This window comes from Lynx canadensis, chromosome A2 (genome assembly GCF_007474595.2).
Source record: "Lynx canadensis isolate LIC74 chromosome A2, mLynCan4.pri.v2, whole genome shotgun sequence".
Classification (NCBI taxonomy): Eukaryota; Metazoa; Chordata; class Mammalia; order Carnivora; family Felidae; genus Lynx; species Lynx canadensis.
The window spans coordinates 168570349-168586774 of NC_044304.2; the positions used below are offsets into that span (position 1 = coordinate 168570349).

A 16426-nucleotide genomic window follows, 5' to 3' on the forward strand; every position below is an offset into this window, starting at 1 on the left:
TATTTACTTACACCACTGAGAAGCAGTATGGAGCAAAGTGAGTTTCTGTCCTCACCCTGTGCTAGCCTGTTGGCGAACGCAACTTTCACCTCCGTTTCTTGAGCCCAGAGTTTGGGGGACATCCTGATACTTGCTCTGCTTTGAAAATGGAAGCTGTTGTTTCTAATGTCCAGCTTCTCCCAGTGGGAGGGGATGTGGTTGGCCTCACACCAAGGAAAACCCCATCCTCAGTGCTGCCAGGCTGCTCCCCCAACTCTCTACCCTTTGTTCACCTAAACCTTTCACCTCCTTTGTGCAACCCATGCTGCTCTTCTCCTCGGACACCTGGTCTGAGCCAAACAGAGTCTAGGAGTTAATTATATGCAACCACTTCAAATTATTCACTTACCGATCAACCTGAAAATCTAGTTAGGGGACTATTTGCTGAGAGTCCTCTACAACAGTAATTATCTCACAGCAAGAATGTATAAGGTGCTCAATAAATAGGTTCAGAACTGAAGTCTACATTTATATAATTTCCTATGTTTCTAACAGCCTTTTATTATTTTTTTTTAAGTTTATTTATTTACTTTGGGAGACAGAGAGAGAGAGAGAGAGAGAGAGAAAGAGAGTGAGAGAGATAGAACCCACATTTTTGAGAGACAGAGCATGAGCAGGGGAGGGGCAGAGAGAGAGGGAGACACAGAATCCAAAGCAGGCTCCAGGCTTTGAGCTGTCAGCACAGAGCCCAACATGAGGCTTGAACTCACAAACTGTGAGATCATGACCTGAGCCGAAATCAAGAGTCAAATGCTCAACCCAAGAGTCAAATGCTGAGCACCCCAGGCGCCCCTCTAACAGCCTTTAATAAGATCCAAATACTTATGCCGTACATTTATATCCTAACTACTACTGAGAGAAGTCACACAGAAGGGAAATAATTAGTTGGCTCCATAGCATCATCACTAATCAAAGACAAATTAAAGCAATGCTGCCAGCTCATGTTACACTTACTAAATCAGTACGCTGCACAATAAACTTCCTGATGGGGGCAGGAGAAGATACACCTGTACCCTGGGTACCAATGCCAGCTGGCATGTTCCAGAAATAGTTTTGAAAGACTATTGGCAATACCTGTCATGATCCCATCAACCTTTTGAGATCCTCCGAATTACTGACATAGACTTACTCCTGGAAATTTAATCTCAAAGAGACACTTCAAGAAAAATATGTTCATTACCATGTTACATGTAACTTGGACCATCTAAACATCCAGCAATATGGAATGTTGTATAAACTGCAGTAGAGCAGTTCAAGATGTAGTACAGGGGCACCGGGTGGCTGAGTGGGCTAAGCATCCGACTCTTGATTTCGGCTCGGGTCATGATCTCACGGTTCGTGGGTTCCAGGCCCACCTCAGGCTCTGTGCCGACAGCGTGAAGCCTGCTTGGGACTCCATCTCCCTCTCTCTCTGTCCTTCCCCTGCTCTCCCTCTCTCTCTCTCTCTCAAAACAAAGAAAAATAAACTTAAAAAAAGGAGTGGATTACAAAGCAACCAAAATGTTTATGAACAGAAACAATGTCAAGAACAAAAAAAGAATGCAGCACTGAATACTAAGTCTGTAGTATAACATCATTACTTTGTCCTTCAAAAATGAAATGGGTTCATCTGTTTAGTGATGTCAGAGCTAACATTCGCCTCTCATCTAAAGCCCACCTGGGGGTTCCGGGGGCCCAGCTCACCTGCAGGAGTGCACGACCACCACAAGCTTGTTTCTCTGCGAGCTGTGTCGGATGGTCAGCTGGATCTGCCCCAGGGGCGACTGCCCCAGTGTCGTCCCACTGGGGAAACAAAGCAAAAGGTTATAGCTCTCCTCAGAACTGAACGGGAGTGAGTCAACTGGCACAAAAACAATCAAATTACCCACGGACTTGAGCATAATCTGGACTTCTATTAATCAACCAGTCAAACTCTTATCTCAAATAAGGTTTCAACATAACTTAATTATCCAGAACTGACAGCTTTCCCAGGGAGGGCCCATGGTAAAAAGGAGACTCAGGAGATGTCCTCATTACAAACATCGATTCTGTGGTCTCTGCAAAGCAACGCCTAGCCTGTAAGGACCCAACTCTACGTGTGCTCCCTCAAAGCCCCACGTGCACTGCTTGCTCTGATTTTCCCGGCAGCCTCTCTCAGGAAGCTTCTCTCTCAGGGTTGAAGCACAGACTCCCAAGCCCGCCAACGGTTGCCCTGGTGCAATGTCCCTCAAGATCATCGCGGCTACTCCCCAAATTTAGCTCCTGAGAGAAGTGCTTTCTTATTTAAAGTTCTATCTCCTCCTAGAGCAAGAGAGGAAGGGACTGATTGCTTTCTTCTGAACGCTGAACCTGAGAAAGTACGAAGGAGAGAGCATGCTGAGTGTGGGTCACATGCGTGTGACTTCCTCAACCCCCAGGAGTGCGTTCCATCTCTGCCTCCGCTTCCTATGCCTCGACACACCTCTCGGAACAACAAACAGCAAGAACAGCTTCAAAGGGCCACTTCGTTCCTTCCACTGACGGGAAGAGGTTAACGTCTGAAGCTTATGATAACTGCAAGCTGTCTTCCTCCTTCTCTGAAGAGCCCAGGAGCACAAGTATGAATCCAAAGACTAGACAACACATGACCGGTGGTAGTAAGGGGGTACTGAGCAAACAGGACTTGTTCTTCCAACACAGACACAACCACGGCACGACGAGCGAGCATCAGCTCTAGGTCCCGCCTCCTGGTCTGAGGACAGGCACACAGGGGCTCAGACCCTCTTCTATTCACCCCGAACCCCACTGCTTCTTGGTCCCTAGTCAGGTCCTAGAAATGGCAGGTTTATTTCAAAAGGCAAACACTCAGTGAGCAAAAGGGCAGGGACACCTCAGGCTCTTTTGGCTAACTCAAGACGACGTTAGCACGAGACGTGTGCTCTGATTGGACAAGGACAAAGGAGGGGTCTGGTTACTTCTCTAGCTGCCGCAGCCTCTGTCGAAGCTCCTGGGTGGCGATGGGCAGGGATATGTCTGAGGCTATGCTTGGAGTGGGCTCCTTAACGGAGATGTGGCTGGGGGAGCAGGTGGCACTGGTCTGGAGGCTGGAGGAGCTCCTGCCCAGGTCGCGTGGGCCTTGGGGGCTGGCCTCCACAGGCTGGGCCCCCTCTTCCACGCCAGGCTTATCGCTGCCCCCGACGACTGGTGTGCACGGGGCTGTGCTGCCATCAGCGGAGCCCGGCGATGCGGACGCGTGAGATCTGACAGATATTTCTCTCCCTTCTTTGGAAACAGAGGGTCGCTTTACTTGAGCTGAGTGTTGGTGGTCTGGGGACCTTTCTGGCTTTTCAAGGTGGAGTATCTGCAAGTGGAAATAAACACAAAATTAAAATCAGTGACACTAGAATGGCCTGGTATATGAATGGCTTTAGATATATTCACTTGCCAATGTCTATTTAAAACTTGGCAAAAACATTATAAACAGTCTAGTCTATATGTCCAGCTACTCTGTTATTGGAGTGATGCCACATTATAGTAAGTAGAAAAAGGAGGGGCACCTGGGTGGCTCAGTAGGTTGAGCACTCAACTTCAGCTCAGGTCTTGACCTCACAGTTCATGAGTTCGAGCCCCGCATCTGGCTCTGTGCTGAGAGCTCGGACCCTGGAGCCTGCTTCAGATTCTGTGTCTCCCTCTCTCTCTCTGCCCCTCCCTACTTGTGTTCTTTCTCGCTCTCAAAAACAAATAAAAACTTAAAAAATAAAAAAAATGACTTAGTTCTCATTTAAAAAAAAAAAAGAAGAGAAAGGAAAGTTTAAGTAATCAAAATTATCGCTTCCATGATGTAAACATAATTTCTCTTCAGCCTCTTCCGTTTGCGTGCATGCTTGCACAGCTGTGGGGGTGATGTCATTGTTGGGCGAGCCTGAGCCGTGCGCCCCCAAGAAAGGATGAGAGGTGAGGGCCCCCTCCCCAGTGGGCTACTGCACACACCCAGCATGAATGCCGGAACGGCCTTCATGTCCTTCGGCTTGTGTGAGCACGTGAGCCCTTCACTTCGCTGGCTTTTCACAGCGAGTGGTAAGGTGTGCAACATTCCACTGAACAAGAGCCCACACCCCAAAACCCTGCACTCCAGGGTTGCTGCAACAGTGTCAAGTTTCCCTCCTTGTAAAAAATAAAGCTGCAGCAAACATCTTTATGTTCATGGCCTCTTTGCATTCTTCTTACTGAAGGTCAGATCTCCAGAGAACGGGTTCCTGGCCCAAGGGGCTCTATGACCCCATGGTCTGCAGACACTGCAGTCCTTTCTGCAGAAACTGCCTATCTCCAGAGTTGGAACCAAGTGCAAAGAGATCATGAACACTGAACCCTCCACAGACCGAGGTTGCTTGGATTTTTTAAAAAGTGGGTTCTTCATTTTAATTTGCATTTTATTTTATTTTAAAACAATGTTTATTTATTGAGAGAGCATGCGTGCACATGAGTGCGGGAGAGGCAGAGAGAGACGGAGAGAGAGGGTCCAGAGAAGGCTCCGTGCTGACAGCAGCGAGCCCGGCGTGGGGCTAGAACCCACGAACCGTGAGGTCATGACCTGAGCTGAAACCAAGAGTCGACTGAGCCACCCAGGTGCCCCTTAATTTGCATTTTAAAAATTAGTGAGTTTTAGCATTTTCCAATCCATTTGCCAGTTTTATTTTGAACGTTTCCTTAGGCACTCACAAGAGTCATTGTCTATTTTGTACACAAAGTCTGTTTGTAATTTCTACCATCTTGAAGAACTGTATTAAATTTTCTGTCCTGAATGACCTTTGAGAATTTAGCCTGGCCTGCTCAAGCAATCTGGAAATACCAGCTGGGGCAGATGTCTAAGTCCAAGCCTCAATTCTCTCTCCCCTGAGCACCTATAGTTGTCAGCAGTGGTTTCCTCGATCCCAGACAATGCCTTCCTGGCCCCAGGCTCGCAGCTATACCGCGGTCATCCTCCACGAGGGCCCATGCCCTTCACTACACTCTGGAGCAGCACCCAGGAGTCAGCCAGTCCCCCCCCACCCCTGTCCACTCCTGTAATCGCTGCACGAGACTCCAGTACCCTGAGGGCGATCTTCATCTTCAGAGTGCTGTTTGGACCTGAATTACTGAGTTGAAATCGCTGGTTCATGGTCATGTCATTGCTGGTAAGCAGCTGACTGAGAGGGATCTTCAGGTGCCCCAGAGAACACTGATGCTGTTCATCTTTGACCTGCGGAACACACAGAACACATTTAGCTCTGAAGGGTCAAGACAGAAAATGTAGAGGGGCGCCTGGGGGGCTCAGTCGGTTGTGCGCCGACTTGGGCTCAGGTCATGATCTCCCGGTCTGTGGGTTTGAGTCCCATGTCGGGCTCTGTGCTGACAGCTCAGAGCCTGGAGCCTGCTTCCAATTCTGTGTCTCCCTCCCTCCCTCTCTCGCTCTCTCTCTCTCTCTGCCCCTCCCCACCAGGCTTCCATCTCTACCTCAAAAATAAACATTAAAAGAAAAAAATACAAAAAAATGGAGAAATGTCCAAAATCAAGTCTTTTTTTTTTTTTTTTTTTTAAACTAGGCTCCATGCCCAGAGCGGAGCCTAACACGGGGCTTGAACTCAACCCTGAGATCAAGACCTGAACTGAGATCAAGAGCTGGTTGCTTAACTGAGTGAGCCACCCAGGCTCCTCCAAAACCCAGTCTTTAAAAAACATCTCAGCCATCTCTTTCTAAGTAGTGTTCTCATAAATGACGGACACAGTAGAAAACCTCTTAGAGACACAGAATGCTACAGTAAGTGAGGTTCCAATGAAGCTCTCATTTCCTCATTGCACAGCTACAATGAGCACAAAAAAAGCACTGTGGGGTCACTTGGGGGGCCCAGCCAGTTAAGCATCTGACTTCTTTAAAAAGTTTTTTTAATGTTTATTAATGTTTATTATAGGACATTAAAAAGACATTAAAGGGATATTCTAAATAATGTTGTGCCAAGGAACTCAACAATTTAGATGAAATAGATGAATGTCTTAAAAAACATAAACATCAGGGGTGCCTGGGGGCCTCAGTCGGTTAAGCGTCTGACTTCAGCTCAGGTCATATCATCACAGTTCATGGGTTCAAGCCCCACGTCGGGCTCTGCTGACAGCTCAGAGCCTGGAGCCTGCTTCAGATTCTGTGTCTCCCTCTCTCTCTGCTCCTCCCCTGCTCTCACTCTGTCTCTCTCTCAAAAAAATTAACATAATTTTTTTTTAAAAGCATAAACATCAAAAATCATGAAGAAAAAAAGAGATACCCTAGATAAATCCGTATCTACGAATGGAATATAATTTGTATTTAAATGCCTTCTCATGAAGAAAAGTACAGGCCTAGATGGCTTCACTGGTGAATTCTTGAAGCACGTGAGGAGAAAGCCCAATTCTACACAAACTCTTCTAGAAAAATGCAAAGAAGGGAACATTCCCCAACTCATTCTAGGAGGACAGCATTACCCTGAGAAAAAAAACAAACTTACAGATTAGGATCCTTCATGACTAAGATACAAAAACTCAACAAAATGTTAGCAAGTTACACTGAATACATAAAAAGGATACTACATCACGACCAAGTGGAACTTATCCCCAAACAAAGGTCTGTAAGGTTTAACATTCGACAATCAACAATATAGTCCACCATGTTTACAAACATGAACATCATCTCAATAGTTACAGAAATAGTTATTGAAAATAGTTACAGAAATAGTTAAAGAAAAGCCTTTGAGAAAATTCAACATCCATTCATGACAAAAACACGCAGCAAACTAGCAGTTGGAGTAGAAGGAAGCTTCCTAGACAACAGACCTAATGGTGAAACCTCAAGGCTTTCCCCTTGAGGTCGGAAGGCAGGGGAAGAGGTGTACTTGCTCCAGAGGCCGGAGGGCCCAGCAGGGCAGGAGGAGGCAGGAAAAGGAAGTGAAAGGCACCCAGATCGGACACACAGAAGTAGAAGTGACATAATTAGCAGACAACATGACTACCAGGTAGAAGCCAATCCTAAAGTATTCACAAAAAGCTATGAGAATAATCAAACACGATAATATAATATCCACATACAAAAATCATTTGCATTTCTAGATACTAGTAATCAAAAGTTGAAAACTGAAAAAAAATTATGTTATCAAAAAGTATGAAATACTTAGGGATAAATCTGACAAAGATGTATCAATTACGGTGATGAGTCCATAAACTGTACTCTTTAAATCTGGGCACCTCTTTGTACGTTGGTTATATTTCAACAAATCTATTAAAACAATGCAAATAAAATACCTCGACTTCAAGGTCCTGGCGCTTGGGATTGTGAATGAAGAAGGTGAAGTTTTCTTCCCATACAGGTTCATTGGTTTTGTACCGAATCTGAAAGAAATAACCAAGTATCAGCTCTGTGGTATTTTCTGTGGAAAAGGGCTACCAAGACTGTGGTTATTCATTTATTGTGTTTGGAAGCTTAGGACTTTAATTAAATTCCAAGACACTTATTTGCTGAGCATGTGCTGTGTGTTAATTGTGAAAAGTGTTCAAAGATGGAGACAGTCCAAAGCTTTTAGAGTGTGTCAGGGAAACTGACAGTTATGAAATCCCAACCTCTGAGCCCATCCCAATGACAAGAGTTTATCTGCTTGGTTTGGCCTTTGTTCTACTGTTTTCCCAGGGACCACATAATGCTAGAAGTCAGGAAGCTTCCTAAATTGTGAACATTTTAAAGCGAACAATGGCCTGTAACTGTAAATAATCCCTGAAATATTTTCTTTTAAATTAGGAAAGTGGAACACATTACAACAACAGCAATGCCCTCTGAATGCCACAGAATTGTGTTTGTTGAATTTTAAGGACTGCTGGTTACCTTTCAAACAAAATATTTATAGAGCATTCAAAGAAAACTTAGAAATTTATACCATGTCATTTATCCATGAAATCAAGCAAAAGCATATTATGTCATTTTTAAAATTTATTTTTTGAGAGGGAGAGAGACAGTGGGGGAGAGGAGTGGGGGGGGAGAAGGGGGAGGGGGAGAGAGAAAGAGAGACGAACTGAGCTACCCAGGCACCCCCCTTTTTTTTGTCGTTGGTATTTTTAAACTGTTTAAACAATACATTCGTTACCCAACAAAGAAGTTCGTTATCTGGGAACTAACTGATTTGAGAAAACGAGAGGAAGATATGGAAATCAATGCCTCTCGCCTGCACTACCAGCCCGCTGACAGTCCCCACCTAAGACCAGTAACAGTGACATCATAGGAAACCGGTCAGCACCTCCTCACCTTGCTCTCCTGGGCCTTGTGTCCAACTGACATCTGGACAAGAGGGTTTGGATTGCTGTTTATTTTCTTCCCTGACTATCCAAAAACAAACAAACAAACAAAAAATAAGACAAAATAAGTAAACATACGTCTTGAACTGGGGCTTACTAAAAATGAAATTAGTGGCTCATATGAATAGTCCTTTCTAATTAATTCTGACACTTCAGTTACAGGAACTATCTGGGAACAATTTAACTGGAAAATAATTGCTGAGCATATCCAAAGCCATAATTGGGTCTACCATGAAATAAATTAAGAAAATTCCTATTTGCATATGATTTTTAAATGCTAAGGCCTTTTATTTTTAAAGCAAGCTAGTTTGGAAAAATGCAAACTTCTAAATATCTTTAATGCTAATTCCAGCTCTCAAAACTCATGTTACTAGGATAAGAAAATGAGTAAGTGCAGCAAATGGAAACAAAAGCATGAGGAAGGACAAACATCTGGAACATACACTTCTGAATAGTCCCCTGGTGGGAATAATAAACACACTACAAAGTATCAGAGACATATCTTCACATTTTTAACTTCGTACCTTCTGTGCAAACATGTAGCTATCAGATATCACTTCTGGCTTACCAGCTCCTAAGTAATTCTGACTGGAAGAATAAACATCAATCTAGAACTGCATTAAATTAAGCAGATACAAATATAATGAGAGAAACTCAGGAATAAGAAAACAAATGGTGAGAAGCATACCTGAGCAGACAGGTGAGAGAACATAGTGGGACACAACATACATGGGACATGAGGTTTATTTCTAACTTAGCCCCACAAGAAGATGCAGTTAAATATGTGTTAGTGGGAATTAATTAGGTCACAAAAATGTTTTGTTGTTGTTGTTGTTAAACAATTTTAGAGTCAATCCTTAACACTACAGCAATGATAGAAATAGGTGTCAAATTCACAGGATTATCGGAATATTATTAGCCCAAACATACGGTGATAATCTATTTTCTGGTTCATCTTTTTGGTGTGAATAAATTCTGCAAAACGAAATAAACACCATTAAAAAAAAAAACATCCAAGGTCATAAACTACCGTGGCAGAGAATACGAACTCTTCGCCTAAATCCTTCCTTTACCACCGGAACCTGGAGTTCTAGGTGGGCACGAGTCCTCTGCACATGAAAATTCTATTTCCCAACTTCCCTTGCAATTGGGTGTGGCCAGGACGGGGGCTGGCCTCCAGTGAGGGCGCCCCCCTTTGTGGAGCCACTTTGGCTGGAGGTGCTGAGCCGCGGGGCCAAGGCCAGGGTTCTGCTACGCTGGAGGGAATGAAATCGTCCTCTGATATAGCAGCTGCTTTGATACAGAAATTGCTTCTTAGCTAGGGTAAGTCACTTCATCTCTGAAAAAGCAGCTGTTTCACTCCTAAAGTTACTGTGCCTTATCAATTTTGAGACACAATTTTTCTTTTTTTACCTTTCTAACATCTCTTGAAAAATTTATGGACCTGTTTCAGGGCGGATCCCAATTGGGACACAGTTGTTCTTGCCTTAACCAATTTATTTTGCTTCTATCTTCCTTTTGTTGTGTGCATGACATAATAAAAATCTGTATTTATCCTGAGTCTAACAATTCTTCCAGTAGACACAAACACTATCAAACCTTAATGGAGCTTTTCTTTCTTAGTGGCACCTAAAATAATGGTGTATTTTTAAACGAATGATGTTCCAGATTCTATGAAAGACGTTAAATCGTTAAGTCTTGTACCACAATGCAGTAGTCAAAATGCATCAGCCCCAGTCAGATACACAGGTATAATGAAAGTATGGGTTTTTATTTTATCTTTTAACATTTTACTTTTTAATTTTTTATATGAATTTTAAGTAGGCACCACAACCAACGTGGGGCTTGAACTCACGACCCTGAGATTAAGAGTCGCACGCTCTACTGAGCCAGCCAGGCATCCCGAAAATGTGAGTTTAAGTTAGACTGTCTTGAATTAAGTTTCAGTGGTTTACAACTGATTGTTGAGACCTCCATGTTTCATCTATTTGAACTTTGGTTTTCATGTCTAAATAATGGCCACAATGCCATTTCCAAGGCCTTGCCGTTACACTTAAATGAAACGGTAAAATAACAACTAAAATGTACACATTATGCTAGCTACACTGAGCACTTTTTACACGCGTGATCTTATTTAATTTAGTCGATACTCCTAAAAAGATCCTATCACTTCCAGTCTGTAAGTAGCAGAGGACCGGACATCTCACTACAGGTTATACTGAGGAGTTGGGCAAGGCTGCAGTTCAAACCCAAACAGTCTGACTTAGAGCCGTCATTGCAACCATTTCGTCTCGCTGGTCAATGATCCCCAGACATCAAAGAAACGGTGAGGAAAGACTTGATCTAATCCCTTCCAGTGTTACTGGAGCGGTTACTTCAACTCCTGTGCTGACCACTACTGCAAAGGAGTAACTCACTGCTGGGTCACACCTCATGGCCTCAGTACAGGTGAGGACTTAATAAATTTACAGCGGAAAGCAGACATTTTGTCAGTCTTCTTCACTCAAAATTTAACTTCTTTTTCTAGATGAAGCTGATTCAAAACCATTCCTTCGGACAGAATTTTCTTGAGACCATTATATTTAAATCCCCCCCCCCCGCCCCAATATTTGATCCTAAAATGTTCGAAAGAATCAGAAAAAAAATAATAAAACACTGTAAGTCATAGAAAACTTTTAACAATTTGGCCAGAAAATACATGTTCATGTTGTTTTAGGGAGTGGAGCTTAGTTTTCAATATACCTCATTTAATGAAACTTAAAGCTTCTCAAAAGATCTGTCACCCAAACCCAGCAGCACCAAAAGCCATGAGGTCACCGACTCAGACGGCCCTAACTCAGCATATTGGAAGAGGTGATTTCTAAATGGATAGTCACAGTGCACAAGGAATACCTTGAAATCATAATCTAAAGATTGGTTATGTTTTTAAATAGACCTTCTATTTCACCATTTTCACCAATTCAAATCCAATTAAAATGCAGAGGATTTAAAAGTACCTTAGATACCTGCTGCCTGAGGCCAACAAAACAGAAGTCTAATTTACCATATTGGTACTTTATAAAATTTATCTTCAAAGCTGACTTAATTTCTTCTAACTACTAATTCTTGGGTAAACAAAAAAGGATCCAACTAGACAATTAATTACTATATTAGTATGGGAGGCAGTTTGTCAATAAACCCATGTGAGTTAAAATATCATCTCTTTCAATATGTTTCAATTAAGTTTTCAAAGGGAAACTATTAGTTTACCTTTAAAGCTTTCTGAACTGCAGACTTCTTCAAGACATCAGGGTTAAATTCTAATGGGTTACTCTTTCAAGTCAGAAGAAAATGAATATACCAAGGGTTAATAAAACATGCAATGAGGAGTTTATGTAAGGTTAATAATGACACGAAAATTTATGAGAACAAACAAAAAAATCTTTAAATGAAAACCACCAACAAGAATGACACAGTAAAAATCATTTGTAGCACATACAATTCTTCTTTATGCCCAAGATTTTATCTTAGGATAAACCTTTAATCTATAAATATCAAAATACATTTCCTCTGATTACTGTGATCCTTTACGATTACTGTTCTTTCACTCCCACCCCTCTTGTCTTTGGGATTTGAAAAAATCCAGGAGTGACACTTTAAGAAAGGGTTCTGTTTACTATCCTTAACCTGAATAAACTCATGAAGACGTCACCCACGACAACACTAAAGGTTTTATCTGACGTACAAGTGGATGGGCTCAAGATGCCCACGTGCCTCTCAAGCCAAATCACACCCCATACGAGCAGCTGACCCTTCCCTTGCTTCTGAACTTTACCTTCGTGCAAAACCATAGCAGAAGTGGGTCTTTTCCACTTCGCTGCCATTCTCTCCCGAGTATCGAAGGCAGGGGCTGAACACTTTGTTTCAAAAGTGTATCCTGGCTTTAAAGTTCTATTATTACGGGTTTTATGTCCTAGTTTCATTGACTTTTTTTTTTTTTTTCCATATCATTACTTTCTTGCCTTCAAGAGGACAAGGCAGAGCTGTCTGTAAGCTCCTTCAAGGACTGACATTTAACATGGAAGATTTTATCATTTCGGTTGTAATTAATTTCAAATGACAAACTGCTTTTTGTTATGTTTTTATTAAACAGCACACATCATGGTGAAGAAAGATGGACAGCCAGCTTCCCAGCCTCCGGTGGCCATGGCAGGCTGGGCCAGATGAGAAGACAGAACATCCAGCCAAAAGGAATTCATGTGACATAAAGGCCACACCACTGAGGCGGCCTGTGGAGCTCCAAACACTGGACCCACCAGATGGGCCAGGTGAGGCTGGGAACCACCGCCCTGACATGTGAGGACCGCCAACCCTCAGGTGTCACGGAAACCTCTGCTGAAGCTCACTTTGGGCAGGTGTGATGCACATCTCATTCTAACATGCACAACGAAAGCAAAAGTGAGGAGAGAGGCCGTGGTGTGGGTGGCAGAGCTAGAGAAGCGCTGTGAGATCGTGGGGGGCTGCACAGGCTCGAAAGAGAGACGGGCCAGATCACATGGGGACACTGGGAGGGGGCCAGCGTCGGCCCAGACGTCACGGCACCTTCCAGCCTCGGGCTGCTCCCCACAACTGGAGGCAGTAATAACCTGCAGTGTAGCCGCCCGGACTTTTTAAGATTTGTATTTTTACGTAATCCGACACCCGATGTGTGACTCAAACTCACAACCTTGAGATCAAGACTCACACGCTCCACTGACTGAGCCAGCCAGGTACACCCCCTTTTTGTTTTTAAAGACCTTAAAGTAATGCCACCTGCACTTTTTACAAGTGAAATGGCACCTTGCATCATCACACCCAGTGATCTTGCTACTGTGTACCAAGTATCCAATTTTACGGATACCAAGGAGGCAACAGTGTGAACACTCATCTCAGATAAACCCCATGGACAGCTCTGTGAACTCACAAACCTGAAGTGGTAACAACCTCACTCTACACTAGCATGGGGTAGACAGGAGGGGTCACAAGGCAGAGTTCAAAGCCCAGCTCTGGTACTGACTAGCTGCGATCTTGGGTCTCTAACCTCTGTCCCTCACACTCTCTGTGCTGCCTCAGTTTCCTTATCTGAAAAGTGATGTGATGGGGAGATTAAACAGGGCGGACAGGGAGAGCCCTTGGAAGGTGTTCAGCAAATGCGTGTTACTATGTAAGTCCCAGGTTCCCAGGTTGGAAAGCTGGCCACTGGAAGCCAGAGAACACCCTCGGCGCTCCAGGGTCACATTCAGCTCCAAATCTGATCAAAACAGGAGGGCAAAGTGCCGACAGTCTATATCGTCAACAGACTGTTTCCACACGGGAGAAAGTCCTGTAGTGCCAAAGGTTCCCAGATGGCGGTAATGCATGCATGGGGCTGCAAATTAAGTATCCTGAGTAGGTAGAAGGTACAAGACCAACGGGGCTGGCCTTTACCAGAAATACCAACAGTCTCAGCCTTTGGGGGAAAATTGAGAAAGCAATGATTTAACCTGATGATGAAATCCAATTTTCTTTAAAAAAGAAAAAAGGCAATCAAATCTGGTCAAATTAATCTCATAAAACACTGTGCTGATGCCTATGACTGAATCACTAAGCAGCACTACTGTATGATTTTGATAATGTGGGAGGGAAGTTGGTTTTGATAAGCTAGCAATGTCTTAGCTCAAGATCATAAAGCAATTAAAAAATCCTGACACAAGGTCAGAAATATTTCCCTTTAAAGAAAGCAATTACAGAATGAGAAAAGGTAACTTAGAAAAACCACTGCAGACTAACAGAGTTTATGCAGGAGGGTCACACTGCTGTCCACAGCAGCTTACAACCGTCACTAAGAAACACCCAAAATATAAAGTCATTTCATAACTCGAGAGTTATAGAGAATGTTTGCCAACACATACCAGTGACCTCATCTTGACTTTGAAAACACCTCAAATAGCAACAAGCAAGGAGAGTGAGGAAGGAGACCATGGTTACCATTTCCTACCCACGTGACTCTCAACAGCTCACCTAACCCATCAGGGTCTCGATGTCCCTCATGGATAAAATGGGGCAAAATACCCATTCTTCAACTTTTGCCCCACCCTTCTTTGATAAGAATACACTGAAAGTGCATGTGGAAACAGAAATGAAATCTCTTCGAGAGCACAAAGCATTTTACTACCACTGTTAGATTCAAGGGCTGAAGAACTTTATGAATCTCACTAAGTTATTGAATTAAATCAGCCTAGAAAGAGTAACTTTCTAGACTAATGACTAAGCCATCGGTGACTTTCTTTGACCCTAAAGCAAGTAAAAACAACTGTCTGCTACAAGCACCAAGAACAGTAGTACCAGGAATCAGGGCCCCAGAGCAAGACCCCAGGAAACAGACGTAAGAAGATCAAAGTCAGCTTCCCAAATAAGTGGGTTAGAAATGCTCAGTTACCCTCTCCTGGATATTCTTTAAGTTCCTTAAAATAAGCTGAATCATAAACTCAATGTATTTTGTTCTCCCTTAGGAGCTCTGGTTAAAAAGAGGAGAAGGCGCGTTTCCAGGGCAACAGGTGGACATCCGTCTTCACTGACCATCCCCACAGGTACAGCTGGCACTTCAAGGAAGGCCAAGTTCTAACACTTCTGTGTTTCCTCAGGAGGGAAAAGGAGATCTAAGGACGTTTTCTGAAAGCTTGCAAATAAACATTTACATCTCACATTGAGATGAACCCTCAGAAAATCGGCTTTAATTATTATGGTTTCATTTTCCCCTCAGAAGAATTTTTATCTTTATTTTTTTACGGGCCAGTAGCAGCTTAGGAATGTCAGGATGCTTCACAACTCACCAGATTTGTTCATCTCATCATCAGATGTAGTCACCAAAGTTGGTTACAGCGGTGTTACTTTTACAAAACAAGCACAAAAGAAACACACGCACAGTAACTGAAATCATGCAAGAAAATTAAAAAAGCATGCCACATCATTCCACCATTGAATAGATGGCATTAGAAGTTCCAGCCCACATTCTAGCAGTCTCCATTAAAACAAAAGGAAGAAAGAACACTGGAGAACTCACAAATAGTGCTCTATAGACTGAGGTAGTATTTTCACAAAACACTAGTCCGACGCTCGCCTCTCTTTTAAGTAGCCACACCCAAAGTTTCCCTCGTAGATACTCTTAGGAGAGTGGAAACAGGAGGAGAAAGCAAAGAATGGTGGACCGCGGTCAGTGAACGCACAAGAAGCACTAATAAACAGGATTGCAAAAGGCAGAGTCAAAGCATCCCACAGAAACGCAGGAGAACGGTGGGTAAACGCTGTCGTTTAACTTAAACACCCGAGAGGGCAGCGGTTTTGCAAAGATCCTTTGCCTCTGACAGACAGAGCATACTTCGTGCACAGAGTGCCATTTTAATAAAAGGTTAATAAATTCATTTTTGCTTTTGTTTTGCTTACGTATTACTCAAATTTCAATTTAATGACAAAATACACACTTCAAAAGAGGCCTAATTCTTTCTTGCCAATTCACTTAATACTATTCTCAGTATCCTAAAATATATAACAAATTCACTTCCATCAGGCATTATAAAAGACTGTAAAACAAACATTACTGTGATTAAAAACCAAAAAGTTCTACTGTATGAGAAATTCTGCAGGAAGGTTAAATAACAACAAAACAACTTTCCCCAAATTGAGATCGTTAACGGAAAAAGTCAGAGTTTGAATTGGAAGACTGGCCAAAAGGTTAAAGTAACATTTTAAGAAAAATTAAGAATTTATGAAGTTAAAATTAGTCAAGAAACCTTCACTGAAAGAAAGAGTACAGTTGCATATAATTACACAGTGTTCAACTACATCTTCCCAGTATAAAAACAGATCAATTACATTTTGTCAAAAACCTTAACTAAAACACAGGGATGCACAAAGTACGTTTACTTTGCTTTGAGCTAAGTGCAAGTGAAGTGCAATTTTCAGAGCTTGAAAGGCACTGGAGGAGAAGTGGGGTGTGCACTCCGTGGGCTTCCGCGGGGAGGTGAGACGAGGACAGTCTGACGTGAGACACTTGGATGCAAACTGTGAAGGGCAGTAAACACTCTGC

At 43.0% G+C, this 16426-nt stretch overlaps 1 protein-coding gene across 1 annotated transcript in view; it reads right to left on the reverse strand.

The window, feature by feature from the left end:
- Positions 1-16426, reverse strand: part of ESYT2 (extended synaptotagmin 2) — an 81428-nt gene that overhangs the window by 5714 nt on the left and 59288 nt on the right. The window contains 6 exon segments of the mRNA XM_030308924.1: positions 1723-1821; positions 2973-3358; positions 5087-5236; positions 7303-7389; positions 8294-8368; positions 11593-11655. Of these exon segments, the coding sequence (XP_030164784.1) occupies positions 1723-1821; positions 2973-3358; positions 5087-5236; positions 7303-7389; positions 8294-8368; positions 11593-11655 (860 nt within the window).